This window comes from Aythya fuligula, chromosome 18 (genome assembly GCF_009819795.1).
Source record: "Aythya fuligula isolate bAytFul2 chromosome 18, bAytFul2.pri, whole genome shotgun sequence".
NCBI lineage: Eukaryota > Metazoa > Chordata > Aves > Anseriformes > Anatidae > Aythya > Aythya fuligula.
Genome location: NC_045576.1, coordinates 10,391,108 through 10,405,931, shown reverse-complemented (window position 1 = coordinate 10,405,931; position 14,824 = coordinate 10,391,108). Strand labels below are relative to the sequence as shown.

The 14,824-nt window shown below is 50.4% G+C and overlaps 1 protein-coding gene across 2 annotated transcripts in view; it reads right to left on the bottom strand.

Moving 5' to 3' along the window:
* Nucleotides 1-14,824, bottom strand: part of MAP2K6 (mitogen-activated protein kinase kinase 6) — a 54,126-nt gene that overhangs the window by 20,228 nt on the left and 19,074 nt on the right. For both annotated transcript variants that reach the window (XM_032199582.1, XM_032199580.1), the window contains exons 2-11: nucleotides 13,348-13,414; nucleotides 12,158-12,206; nucleotides 9,795-9,908; nucleotides 8,090-8,209; nucleotides 7,234-7,350; nucleotides 6,735-6,786; nucleotides 5,079-5,206; nucleotides 4,333-4,410; nucleotides 3,332-3,471; nucleotides 515-560 (exon numbers count right to left, since the gene is read on the bottom strand). In XM_032199582.1, the coding sequence (XP_032055473.1) occupies nucleotides 515-560; nucleotides 3,332-3,471; nucleotides 4,333-4,410; nucleotides 5,079-5,206; nucleotides 6,735-6,786; nucleotides 7,234-7,350; nucleotides 8,090-8,209; nucleotides 9,795-9,908; nucleotides 12,158-12,206; nucleotides 13,348-13,414 (911 nt within the window). The remainder of the gene's footprint in view (nucleotides 1-514; nucleotides 561-3,331; nucleotides 3,472-4,332; nucleotides 4,411-5,078; nucleotides 5,207-6,734; nucleotides 6,787-7,233; nucleotides 7,351-8,089; nucleotides 8,210-9,794; nucleotides 9,909-12,157; nucleotides 12,207-13,347; nucleotides 13,415-14,824) is intronic.

Sequence of the window (14,824 nt, the reverse complement as noted above, 5' to 3'; positions counted from 1 at the left end):
TTCAATAACCGGAATTATTAGTCACAGACTTGTCTCTGTCCCTAACATCCAGGAATCACCCTGTCCAAAAAGTCTCCTCCGTGGCAATGAAGCTTAGCAGACCACTCAGCTCCTGCAGCCCATGTGGAGCATCCGTGCTGCAAGCATTTGGCTTCAGTGTTTGAAGCCATCACACAAACTCCAGAGGAGGATTTTACCCTTGCTAAGTGATCTCTGCAGCCTCATTCTTATCCCTTAGCAAATATGTTCACTGCTTTTACTTTTTTTTTTTCCCTTGATCTGACTGGTATAGCACTTGATTGACTTGATCCCCAAGAGCACTCGACTTGACTTGATCTCCGTTTTGCAGCACCTTCCTGAGACACTGAAGTGCCAGGATTCTCATATCTGTTATGAAAATTCAGATGCTGAGTATCCCAAATCACCACTCCCTATTGGAAACCCTGTCTACAGCACCTCATTATAACCCACCTCAATTTTGAACCAGTACATTGCATAATCCAGGCACACTCACCATAAGCTCTGGGTATGTTGGCCGTTCTTTGGAATTCTTCTTCAAGCTTTAATGAAAAAAATAAAAATTAAAATTAAAAGTTACATTCTTTATGAAATTTCAGCAAAGCTGTAAAACTGTACCATGACAAAAGCAAGGTTTGAAGTCCTTGTAGAGTGAGTTAAATTGCTCATCCATGTTAAGCAAACAGCTTAGGTCTTGAGGACACCCCCAGCCACCACAGCCTGCACACAGGCCCCAGCTGGCACACAGCGCTGGGTACACCAGTGCAGTGAGCACAAGGCCACAGATCCGGGGACACCCTATATACCAGCGTATACGCCCTATATACCACTGCCTGTTGCTGGGGACCAGGCACCATCGGTCTTTTGGGTATTATCAGGTAGGTCAGCGACTGAGGGAATGGATACAGCCTTCATGCTTCTGGCTGGGCATGGTGACCGGGCGGCTCCAAAGCATGTGTACACCGATTTGTTTATCACCATGCTGTTATCAGTGGGGACGGTTCCATGGGACATCCTTTTTTTCTCCTCTCCTACAACAGATGGCTCTGGAGGGTTGTAGCTGGAAGTTATTTTGGTTTCCCTCCAGCAGAAAATAGTTTTTAAAAGACAGGACGTAATCTCTACTCACTTCCTGACAGTGTATTTAGGGGAAAGACACTTGGAGCAACTTGAAAAGATCTTCACACACGTACACGTCGGTGGCGGGGAAAAGGTGTCACACTGAGCAAAACAAAAGTGAGAACCTCGGTGATGATAAGTCGCTCCTCTGCTGGGATTTGCCGGAGCCCAGAGGAAGCGGAGGACACACACTGAATAGATATTTCCTGCTTGCTGTGTGTAGCGGGCTCGTGTTTAGTGTCATGTTGTGAATGAACAGAGGAACCTAGTAACGATACGTGCCAATATTGCCGAACTGGAGGTACGGGATGTGTCACATCCTCTGAGCTCAAAAGTAGCCCAAGCTGAGATGCTAAGGTGAATTTCAAGCTTGGGCATCTCCAGAAGCACAATTTGGATATAATCCTCTTAATTTAGAAGCTCTACAAACAAAACCTTTTTTTCCGAGGTTATTAATACAAGGAAATTTGGTGACAAATTACTGAAATCCATGTAAATTTTCAGGAACAAAGCGCCGTTATTAGATCTGATGCTAGCTCAGACAGGTCACTGCAGCTTCACTGCCCCAGACAGAGGATGATGTATTCACCCTGCGACCTCCTGCATTGCAGCTAGCCTTGATACACTGACTTGTCGTGACCTGGTTTGGTGTCAGAAGAAATCCTCAGACTCTGACACCACAAAACCAGTGCAACACGCAGCCAAAGCTCGCTCCTCTGATTCCATGCAACTCCATTGGTGTTTAGGGGTCTTCAGTGATCCTAGATGACAGGTTTTGCACAGAGAGAAACTGCCATGTACCCTCCAAAGCATAAGGTTTCAAGGTACGAGTGCTGCTCAGTAGGGTCATGCTTCTCACTGCAACTACCACGAACAGCTGTGGCTATCTTAATCCTAAATCAGCCCAAGGCAATAGCTGCAAGACACCGTGTCTGCAAAAGCAAACTATGCCTCTGTTCAGTGGGGAACAACAGCCTGCCTGGCACAAACAGGCAAGTCTGCAATAACAAGCAGTGAGCCAGCAGCACAGGAGAAAGGCAGCTGGTCCAAAATCCCAGCGTGGGCCTTGCAAAAACGGTGGGCATTATGCGAGAGGGTTTTTCCAAGCCAGCTCCCACCTCTGACAGACACAGAGCAGTGTGGGCATGTGCAGGTATTCCCCAGCACAAAGCAGGAGAGAGGCGTGCGGCTGAATCCAGGGACCTCGAAAACATGTTTGGACAAGACTCTGAAGAATTTGAGCGTCAGTACTTAAAGTCCCCGGGCAGGAGTGGCTGATAATCCCCTTCGTGGGTCACAGCAGAGCCGGCCGGACTCCAGGCCCTGACACTGGCAGCTCGGGAACAGTCTCACATTTCTGTATTTGTCGATCTGCCGTCCTTTCTTGGCTACCCTGCAAACCACCAGCCACCTGCCAACTTGGCAAGCCGCGGATGGCACTGCAGCGCCTGGAAAATAAAAACGCCTCCCAGGCGGTTTCCAGGGAAGCTGGAGGGAGAAGCAGTCAGGAGCCGCGGGGCCGCTGCCAGCTCTCTTTGAACCATATGATGAGGGCAGCTGCGAGTCTCCTCGGGTGCTGGGAGAGCCTGCGCTTTCATGCAGCACTCCCAGCCTCCAGACAGCGCGCATCTGCTCCAACCCTTTTCCTACGACGCAGCCAAATCCTCCCGCTGCTTCCAGCTCCGAGTCCCAGCGAGAGCGGAGCAGCAGCCGCAGGGCCCGGCAGCGGGACAGCCACAGTCGGGGCCATCGCGGGGCGAGCTCAGCACCGGGCCTGCCCTCAGAGCTGCGTCCCCCAGGAGCAGGGTGGCACGAGGGGCTGCTCAGGGCAAGGTTGCTGGAGGATGTGGCCATTCCTGGACCCTGCTCAGCTTCCCCACCCTGCCACAAACAGTACATGATATTCATATGGGGGGACTGGCTGAGATATCCTTCTTAATCCCTTCTTCCTGTACATCCCCAAAATCACTGAGTCTGGGTCTCAAGCAGAGAAAGCCAGCCATCGCTGACCACCCCATCTATTGCCCTTGAGGGGTGGTTACTTCACAAATACCATGTCCCTGAGGGACAATGGTGGGGATGGGGACAGTGATATGGGAGGCCACCAGCACCTGTCCTCCTCATCCTCAGATGGCCAGGGCCAGAAGGGCCAGGTCCAGCAGGGCTGGGGCAGCAGGGACGGGGGGAGGTTTACCATTGCGAGGTAAAATCGACGAACTCCGATGAAAACTTGTCTGCTGGCAGCTGCGGCGACGGCTCCTCCACCACCTGCTTGAGCTGCTGGAAGGGCGTCCCCCAGGAGTCGTAGGGAAAGCGCAGGATGGCCAGCTCGATCTGGGGAGACAGCACCCATGCCTCAGTCCCAGGGGACAGACACCCTGTGGCTCATCCTGCCACCCCACGGGATTTTGGCAGCCTGTTTAACCACCCACACATGTGTTTTTTTGGGTCCTGCACAAACACGTGGAATATCCTCACCCCACCAGGCCACAGTGTCTTGCAGGAAACCTTTTGTGTTTAACCTCCCCCAGCAAACGGGGCAGGCCTGAGGACACCTGGCAGCCTCCACATCCAATCCTCCCTCCTGCCCTCCTGTTGGACATCACTGGGGAGAGGCTAGAAGTTTAAAAAACACGTATTGCATAGGGTCACTGTGCTATAAAATGGCAAGGAGACGGATTCCCCCTGAACACTGCTTCTCCTGGTGTGCAGGAGATGCCGCCGATGCCCCCTCCTCTGATGGGGACTGTGCTAAGTGCGATTTGCCGGGATGTTTTTTCAGGTTTGAAATCCAACCTGCTCCACAGACAGACACAGTGCCGGACGCCTTCGCCTTAGCCCATGCTGCCATCTCCCGGCAGCCTGTGGCCACCACAGCAGGGCTGTCCCCAGCAGGGTGGCAGTCCCCGGGACAGCCACAGACAGAGCCTCAGGGGTGTCCCAAGGGTGGGACATCCTTGGAGACCTGCCCTGCCACGCCAACACATCAAAGCCAGCAAAGCAGCTCCGTCTGCCTTCTCCTTGACCCCACAATGTGCTCACTGGTACCTTGTGGATTCGCCGTGTGCCCCTTCCAGCCCTGACACCTTCCCAGAAAACCAGTGCCACCAGTGCCAGGGGGCTAGGGGGAGGAAAACGAATCCACAAACCACACCCAACACCCCAACCACACTGCCAGCCCCCAGATTGCCCTACCATCGTGATCCCCAGGCTCCAGATATCAGATTTGACGCTGTACCCCTTCTGGTTCAGCTCCGGGTTAATTCTTTCAGGCTGTGAAGAGACACAAGGGCAGTTAAGGACCAGGGATGGACTCAGCGTGATGCCTGCACCCAGGGCTCACCAACCTCTGAGGGGTCTTTCACGGGTCAGAGCCACTTAGCCCACACTGCCAGCTCCTTCACTTGACCATCTTGGCATCAGAGCAAGCCTACATCCTTGCCAGTAAGGGCAGAGTGAAATGGGTCACCAGAAGGAGATGGCACGTGCATCGGGTTTGGGGTGGTGCAGCTGACCCAGCACATCAGACACGAAGGGAGGTGACAAGCCTCAACTCTCCAGGACCGCGTTCACCCCATGCGACTACTTCACAAAAAGAAAATCCAAAGGAGTGTTTTTCTCCCAAAAGAAAAGCACTGGTGTCCCCACAGGGCAAACAGCAAAAGTTCAACACGGAGTAATTACAAAGCCTTTCCCAAGGTCATGGGGAGGAGATAAGGCAGCAGAAAGCCATGCTCACAAGACCTGATTTGACCCGTGAGATCCTTCTCCTCCCTCTACCCCTTTACAAGTAACTTCAGGGATACGTCTTACAAAATGAGGCCCCGGGACATGCTGGTGGCTGATCCTTCCCCCTTTAGGATGACCCGACACCCAGGCTCATGTTCCTCTGGCTGCCCTGCAGCAGCTTTCACAAGCAGCTTCTCGGCGGCTCAACTTACAGCCATGTAGGGTTTGCATCCCGCATCCATGGTTTTAGCAACCGAGTCAACGAGGTAACCGCTAATTCCAAAATCGCACATTTTCACCTGCCCCTGTGTATTGATCAACACGTTAGAGGGCTTTACATCTGCAAGAAGGAACACATACCACAGTCACTGTCATGCATGGGCCAAGCCAAAAAAAGCCAAAGAGCTTCCTATCAGCAGAGGGCACCAAAGGTGCCCGTGCAAACCCCGGTGCTTCATATAGGACAGAATCTTAGCTGGTTGTGGCTATTGCAAGTTCAGGTGACTGCCTCGTGGGCCTGTCCTATGTCCTGCAAGTGTTCCTTCACTTCCAGGTTCCCCTCGTTGATTTGGGGGGTGGGAGGGAGCCCTGCATGTAGCCACCGTGTCCTAGTGTGCTGGGGATAGCCACGGCCATCAGAGTGCTCACGGGGCACAGCTTGGCAAAGCCGGGCCATCTCCAGGGGACATCTGTGAGAGCCTGAAGTACCAGTGAGTCCCCAGCTGAAGCTGCTGTCTTGCCAGCACAAGGGGAAAAAACATGGGGAAAAGGATAAGAGGTGGGCAGGAAAGGGTGAAGAACAGTGAGGATTGCAGTGGAAGGAGGGAGCAGGAAACTGAGACAAGGATCAAGATTTCAGAAGTGGCCTCTAATTTTAAGGATACCGAGCTTGAAGGCAATGAGAGCAGCAGCAGGCGTGTGGGTGCTCCACACCTTATGGAAATCAGTCCAGTGTCTCATCTATTTATTACTGCCAGATTTATCTGCTTCCCATCACGGCCTTATAATCCCTGGTGCATTCGCATTTGCATCATTCTCATGAAGGCGGTTATAATCACCATCAGCAAGGGAAATTAAGGTACAGAAAGAAGTCAAAAGTGATAGCTGCCAGAGCATGCAGGGGCTTCCTGGCTAGGCTACTCCCAGATGAAATGTCAGCACAAAGACCATTTGCTGAGCTTTTTAAATGCCCGACACAGGCCACCCTTCTCTCATCTGAGGACTGAGCCTCAAAAGGGAGCAATCCTTCCCCTGTTGACACCCAGAAATAAGAGGTCACTTCTGCAAGAAGGCCATCTACCTACGTGTGATAAAAGATTAATTATAAGCGTTGAAACACCGTCTGAGGGAGACCAGAAGCTGTTTTTGAGTCTTGCTCTTTAGCGCTGGGTGGTTTACAGCTCATTAACATCTACTCTTTAATCAGCGCTTTGCAATCAAGTGCTTCAGGTATCTGAGATCCTCACCCATCTGTTATTATCTTGAAATAAGACAATTTTCAGTGGAAATCAAAGAAGCAAACAGAAATTCAGAAGCTGAGCAGCATTTTCCACCCACTGCAAATGACACAGAAGGCAGGAACTCAGTCCCCAGCCACGTGCAGGACCTACAGCACATGACCGCCTGCTGGAGCTGAACTCCGTTCCCTTCGGACACTCCTTCCCCCTGCAGCAACACCCTGGAGAGGGCTTTTTCATCCTCTTAAAAAATTCAAAACGACCCTTTAGAAATAAAGGTACTAAGCAGCAACACTGCAATTTGTTTTTCCAAGTGTGTTCATGGCATATCTGAGATGCAAAAAGGGAAAAATGCCGGAGCATGGGACGGACAGACACCGGCATGGCCACGGCTGCGTGCCTGGCTCTTACCTCTGTGGATGACGGAGAGCTTACTGTGTAGATGTTCTAGTGCTTTTACGATCTGAAAGAACAAAACTAGAGTGAATCACAGCTGGCAGCACCACAACGGGGAGGGAACGCTATCTGGCTTCACCCCCCATCCTCATGGACCTGCTCAGAGGGAAGGAACTACGTGCATCCTGCACCCTGAGGTGACAGAGGGTCCCCAGAGATCTGCAAGGGTACCAGGACCCAATTGAGAAGGCAAAGGAGCTGCAGGGACCTCCCCACATCTAAGAAGGTGCCACCTCTCCATTACAGGGTGTACAGGCACATCTGGAGGTATTTATGGCTTATAAATAACATCACCCCAAACCAAAATCTAGAAGCCACCTAGGAATGTCCACATGGGCTGGCCTGTGGACCATGCTCTTCCTCGCACAAATACTGCTGGGAAGCTGGGTCACACAGGACTTGGCTTAAAAAAAACAAACCCTTTTCCTTCCCCCCTCGCCCCGCTAGTACTCACAGAGACGGCTATTTTCCCTAAGATGTCCTCAGGAATCGTCAGGCCTTTGTCAATAACGTGTTTGTAGAATTTGTCCAGTGAGGTATCCATCAGCTCCATGCAGATCCACACGTCTCCCTGGAGGATACAAAAAGCAAACATCTGCCCACTGGAACGGACCATCCTTGCCTTTCATGTACAAACGCCTTCTTTGGCACTTGCCCTTTGCTGGCCGGTTTGCTTCTTCCCTGTCTCGTAAAAGTTATTCAGCAAAACTCTGCTGGGCTTTCTCTTTCTCTCCTCCCCAGCCGGAGTGTTGTTCACCTTCCCTACCACTTAGAGTGCATTTTCTGCTGTCTCATCCCAAAGCAAAGTCCCAGTGACTTAGAAGTCCTGAAAGTTATCAGGACGGAGGTTCCTACGTGCTCAGGTCCCTCAGCAAATGCTCAGCCAGGAAAAGTTCAGCTCTGCAGGGCTGTGCTTAAACCTCTTCAATAAACCTTGCTCTCCAGAGCTTTCCACATTTTTCCTCCATGTGGCTTTCTCATCGCAAGTCAGGACAATATTAACACAAAGGGACCAGGCTGTGAGCTGGTGTCCTCGGCACGCAGCCACCCCCATCACCACCAAGCCCCAGCATCCCAGCACAGGGGCTCGGATGCTCTCAGCTCTTCCTCACCTGGCAGCGTGCCACTCCTCCCTCACCACGAAATAACTGCACATGGCAGCCCCTTAGGCCAGGATTGAGCAAATTCGAATTCTACTGTGCCTCATATCTAGATTAAACCCTTGGATTCAGAGGGAGGCCGGGGAATACGGAGCCTGGGAGGGGATCCAGCCCCCCAGGGCAGTGCAGCCGGTCTCTGGGATGCCGTACCTCTCGGAAAAGTGCCCCGTAAAAGGTGACGGTGAAGGGGCAATCTACCGTCCTCATGGAGATATCCAGGTCCATCAGTAACCTTTTCTGCTCCTGGCTGTTGACTGTGGCTCGGATGCGCTGGAACACAAAGCAGTTTAGCGTTGGCTGTCAGCACAGCTGCTGGCATGCTGCTGATGCAGGGACCCATTGCAGCGGTGCCGTGCTGCCCAGCATGTCCTGAAATCGTGCCTTTATCTTTTTTCACACCCCCTGAGTTACCTTTTCTCACCCTTATTTGTCATGGGCACATCCCAAGGGCAGGCACCCCAGTGCCACAGAAGGCCACAGTGGATGAAGAGGTTTTTTGACCTTAGCCCGAACTGCAGGGGATTTTGCTTGGTAAATGCCACTTTTTTTTTACAACAGCCAAAAGTCACTGGGGCTTGGGATCTCAGAAAGGAGCTGGGAACCAAATTCTAGGCTGCTGAGAACCCACAGCTCCTGGAGCTGCAGCATCCATCTATGCACATCAGCAACTTTGGTCAGGAGAGAAGGCTCCATCCCTGCAGCCTGACACCACGTGCACCTCATGGCTTTGGAAAGTGCACATTTCCCAGTCTCCCAAGGAAGAGATGTCATTTATGTGACATACCTGCAGCCCCTCAGCTGGGAAGCCCAACAAACAGGCAAAGCACAACCCAAGATGGGGCACGCACATATCCAGGCTCTTTGGCCAAAGACACCCGAGGTCAGTAAGTGATGGAGTTACACCGTTCAGCACTGCAGATGCAAGTAAAAGCCCGAATGTGCCTGCTGCACCCCCTTCACATCATATTCAGAGAGGTCTTTTGCAGTTTGGCAAACAAGAAGACAAAATGCAGAGCGTGGAGGCCCTGAGACACATCCCAGCATCCACAGCAAGGTCCAGCCATAACAGAGGAGCTAAGAATTTCCCTTCAGTTTGCTCTTGGCTTCCAGCTCTGCATGTTTTTTTGTTTTGTTTTGTTTTTTTTTTTTTTTTTTTTTTTTTTTTTCTTATTCTGAAAGGAAATTTGAGCTAAAATTCAGCCCTGTAAAAATTGGCCTTTCCCAAGGTACAAATTTTCCCATGACTATTTCCTTAAGCTGCAAGCTTATGAGTCAAAGCTGCTGTTATGAAAACTTTTCATAATAGCATCTACAAACCTGTCGTGAATCAAGACCCCACTGCAGCAGACAAAATGTGAAAAAAAAAAAATAAATCTGTGTTCCAAAGAGATTTAAAAAGTCCAAGTTGAAGAAAACGATCTTATGCAATTGAATTTACAGTGCAGTCCTCTTTATAATTACAGTTACTGTGCAGAGCCCTGAATGGAGGATAGATCAATGCTAGAAAAAAAAAAAAATGTATATTTAAAAAATTATGGCATATAACCCTTAAAATGCTAGGAAAACCAGGCATGTCGCAGACATAGAAGAACAATATGCTTGTATACACCACGATGCAGGAAACACACTGAGCATCCCACTTTTTGAACAAATCCCTTCTCTTTGTTCAACAGGGCCCAAATCCTCTTCAGCATTCCTTGCCCCTGTGCAGAAAGAGGATTCCACTTGGAAAGAAGCGGATCTCAGCAAAGGCATGCGTGAGAACAAGCAAGATTAGAGATGCGCAGGGACGAGGGCGCAGAGGGCGTCCACACACAACGAACACACAGAAAGCGGCTCGGGAGGCTCACTCTACCTTCACTGCCATGATCTGCCCGCTAGGCATGTGCCGCATCTTCTCCACCACCCCGTACGCACCTCGTCCCAGCTCGGAGATGGGCTCCAGGTCATCGGCTTTCACCTCAAAGTTCTGCAGGGAGGAACCCATCAGGAAAAAGGTAGATGCAAGGTGTAAAACACACCCCAAATCTAACCCACATCCAACCCCGCTGAGCACACGAATTCATCCCCCTGAGAGCACCCTGAGCAGGATGGGTGCAGGGAGGGTGCTCCTCAGCAGGGTGCTGCAGCCACCTGCACCCAGCCACCCCTCAGCCTCACCACAAGTTGGGATGGAGAGCACCCCAGCAGCCTCACCCCAGAGAATCACCTTCAGTTTCCCTTCTTTCTTTCTTTTTTTGTTTGTTTCCTTCCATCCTTCTCCTCCCCCAATCATGGAAGTATCACCAATTTTTCTTTAGGCCCATAAAATCTGATTTCTGCATCCCTGAAGATCAGCCAAATACTGAGTGCGCCCCATTTTTAAGCTACGAAGGATTTATTTCGTCTAGCACTGGAGATCTCTTTCTCCTGGCCTTACACAAAGGATTACTTTGTTTGCAGCCCTGCATTTTAACCTGCCCCTTCTCCCTTCATTGCACGATATTGTGCAGCAGCTCTATTTTTTGCTTATTATTATTTTTGGATCTTTAAAACATGCCTTTGCTACTAAAACCGGCCATTCTGTTTGCTGAACGCGCAACCACATCAGTCAATCATCCTCCAGAAAGAAGCGGCTTATAATGAACTGATTCACGGTGCATAATCCCACACCGTTTTTTTGCCTGCACAGCAGAAAAATCCTGCAGCCTGGCCCGTGCCGGCCGGGGGGGCTGCAACACACGGGGGCCATACACTGCGTTACTGTGCGCCCAGGCTCCGCTGCCTGCTAAAGGAGCCCTCGCGAACATTTTTTTGCATGATTTAAGCATCTCTGACACTGCTGCTACTGTTCTGCGGGACCCTCTCCAAGGAGGCACTTTGGCTCTCTCAGGGCAACCCATAAAATTAGCAGCGAAGTTTAAAGGGAGAAGGGGAAAGTGGCGTTCTCCAGGGATTGGGGTGAGTGGAGGAAGGTGGAAAAGGGGAGCGCATCCTAAAGGAACTTGGCCGGACAAGTAAGCAATGGGCCCACGGGACATTCAAGCCCTGACACATCAGTCTCTCCGAGATAGCCACATCCATAAAAAAGACCAAGCTCTGTGTTTTACAAGAGTGCCTCTCTGCACCGTCCAACACGGGCTCTCTGCCTCCGTGCACGGAGCTGTTTTGGAGCACCTGGACTTTCCTCACCCCTGGAACTGCAGGGGAGAAGTGATTTTCTTGGATTTGCTCTAGCAGCAGGCGGTGGCTCTGCCTTGGTGCTGCACCATTTTGCTCCAGAGGCATCTCGCACTCTTTCCACCTTCCAGCCCCTGCTCCATGCCAGGGAAAATACAAAATCCCAAATGAAAGAAAAGCATCCAAAGATAGACAGCATAAAACGCCACTGCATTAGTATTTCACTTCATAAATTAACTTGCTGACACCGAGGTCTATCTTTTGCACCTAATAAATTTATTACCCAGCTTTAAAGTGTTTTTTATGAATGCTGCTGTGCCGTTTTCTCCTATCAAAATAGCTGCCCTCGGTTTTGTTTTTCTCCTGCTATGTTTTTATAGCATCAGGTGGACTGGTTTCCATGCTGTCAGAAGGATTTGCTTCCAGGACAGGAAGATCTACCCTGAGTCAGGCTCTTGAGAAGGCCTTCGGTATTAGCGAAGGGAAATACTTTGGATGAAGGCTTTAAATCAGCAGAGCAACTGCAAAGGAGAGTAAAATCTCACGCTAGTAATCCCCTCGCTTTGTAACGGATATTTCCAGGGGATTAGTTGCACCTCAGGCAGGGCAGGGCTCTCCGAAGTGGAATACTTGAAGGAGCCCCCGGTGTGATGGGAAGCAAAGGGCAAGCCCCTGGGGGCACATTGGAGAGGGTGGGGACAAGCAGCAGGTCACAGCCAGCTGCCCGCCAGTGCTCTGGGGACAACCCGTGCTGGAGGAGCACCACCAGCAGCCAGCACTTGGCTCTCCAGGGCTGGAGGTGGCTCACAGGGCTCGCAAAAACCAGGAGAAGCAAAATCCCAGCCTGGATCTTCTCAGCCTCCATGCATCCAGCATCTACCCCCAGTTTCATGTGAAATGGGCCGTGCTTTTTAAATAGCTGGTGTTTGTCGACCTCCCCGTTTTTGGCTGCAATTAAGAAGGAAGCAATCCCAAGAGCAGCCTGCGTGGAGAAGCAGCCAGCACAGGACAGGCACCTGGCCCCAAAGGTCTTCTTCTCATCGTCACTCCCAGTCTTACCTCCTCACCAATAGAGATGCAGGCTTTGGAATCTAGATCCCTGGGTGGCCTGCAGGAGAGAAGAGGGAAGAGATGTGAAATGTTCCCTGAAAGGTCAATTTTTCCCTCAACAGGTATTCACAACCCCCAAGGACCCCTGTCCATCCCCTTGCACCAGCAAGCTGGCAGCCCTTGCAGCCTAATGGTCTCCTAGCTTTGCAGGATCAATAAATACAACCAAGAGCCACAAAGTCAACCCAAAAAGGGGTCAGGAAGGCAAATGCCTGCTGGAGCTGGCATTTCTCACATCCAAACCCCTGTGCAGGAACCCAGAGATCTGTTCCTTCAGCAGCTTGGTGTTGGGCAAGGCAAGCGAGGTGACTAGCACCAAATCTCTGTCAGCCCGTATGAAATATGGACTAAGTGGGCATAAAGGTCAAAAGCAAAACCTGGTTTCCGTTAATCCTTTCCAGAAATAGCTAAGACAAGACGGGGAGGGCTCAGCCTGTCACCACATCCTCCCCCTTTCTCCCCGGGCAGGGAAGGTGTCAGCTCAGGGTTGCCCAGGGATGGGGCTCTCAGGGAGCCCCTCATTTCCAGCACTGCAGAATCGGTTGTTTTTACCAAAAACCATTGCCCGTACCATGTTCTTCTGCTGGACACAAGGTATGGGGTCGCTGACCTGCCCCATTAAACCCCGAAAGGGAGATTTGGGCATCAGCACGGTGTGAACCCAACAACTGCTGCTCCGAAATACTCAGGGGCAGCAGGATGGAGCTGGGGCTGTGGGGGCAGGAGGGAGGGAGGAGAACAGCTGGGGGGTTGCTAATTTCTTTCTGGAACGGGGTGATCAGCCTGAAATTATTCCCATGTGAGGGCCACATGGGTTAAAACGGGGTGTCCACCCTGATTTTTTTTCCTTTTCCTGGGCACATTACAAAGCATCAAAGACACGGACCACGGGTAGAGCATGATGGACAGAGACCCCCGAGGTGCAGCAGGGGAAGAAATACAAGGGCTGTCAACTCTGATCCTCCCCAATGGTGCCAAAATGGTGCCATTCTCCTCACGAAGGGTTCCCGTTATCCTGCCCTGCAAGGACAAGCCCTGGCTGCTGGCTGTGACCAGCCCGGCCCCAGCAGCACAGGCACTGGAAGGCAGCCGGGGCTCGTGGTTTTCTTTTTCTTCTCCCTCAGTGTTTGGCGACTTACGTGGAGCTTGTCTGTGGTTGCTCAAATGCTTCTTTAGGAATTTTCAGCCCAGGGTTTCTCTTCTTGCCTGCAAAACGAGAAAGGGGCAGAATTAAAGAAAGGCCTTTTTTTTTTTTTTTTTTTTTTTTTTTTGGTTTTAATTTGCAAAATGCAGCTTGTCTATATTTGTTGACCCTACTTAACATAAATGCCAGGCCAGGCTGGTGGTGTAGACTCAGGGCACAGAGTTCAAAACATAAAGTGCCTTTGTTCAGTAATGCTTCATTTAGACCTGCAGGGTCTGGCTGCCAACTTGGTACAGAAAACAGGCAAGAGTCCTAGCATGCGAAAAGGCCATGTGAAAATGCAAAAAGAAAGGTATTTCTCCTTCGTCAGCCCTTCCCATGTAGGATCCCTTAAAATGTTTCTTAGACAGATTTTAACCATTCCAGCTACACTACTGCAAACCCTGGCGGGATTAAAAATCCTTTTCAGGTTGAATCCGAAAGTCCCGAACTAGATTCCGATTTTGTTTTAAACTGACGTTTTACCTCCTGGCCATTAAAGTTGTGCAAACCCAGCAAAAAATACAGCAGAATGAAGTCTGCAGGCTTCAAAGCCATTTGTTTCTGTTCACACTGACCAGCCAAGCCTTGCTGAGCTGGATGCAGCTCAAGCTCTGAAGCAGTTCAAATGCAGGCTCTCCTGTAAAGGGGGTCCAAGCCGGCAGACGTAAGAGCCAGGCAGACTAGAGAAATACAAGAACCTTTTTATGACTAAACATATACAGCCACATTTCAGCACGGGGTTTTGGATTCATGGATAAAATAACCTGGAAACATAAGTCATGTCACCAAAACCCCAAGGTAAACATCTGGCTGGTTGAGTGTGTAATAAAATCCCTGGTCCCCCAAAAAAGGCACAGGCGTCTAATTTAGGCTTTAAACATTTTCAGCCTAACAATTTATATCAATTACTGTCTTTCTTTTAAGCCTGAGCTCTACTCTTTATTCCCAGCACTCTCCTTCAAACTTCACCTATACATGTTTGGGTTTGTTTTTCCCCTTGACACAAACCCAGGTCGATGGATGTCTGCGCATCCCAGTGCCGGAGGGCTGCTAGATCAAAGCGCAAGCACCCAGAACTGAAAATGACCTTTTTGAAGCAATTAGTCAACTCAGATTGCCAACCTTTTTTTTTTTTTATTTCTTTTTTCTTTTTTTTTTTAACATTTGCTCCAAAAGACAAGATCGTGCTCGCTCCGTTTGGCAAAGAGCAATTCCAGGGGATGGGACAGGCTGCTGCAACCCAGCTGATGACACCTCGTGGGAAAAGCATTTACTGGAAACCACTGTGCACGCTCGCTATTGTCATTAGAAATTTGCAGAGCTGCAAACTTACAAAGCAAAAAACAAAACAAAACAAAACAAAACAAAAAAAAGCCAGTTCTCTGCTCCAAAGAGCTTCCAGTCTAACACAGAAGAGGCAAAATAAAAGA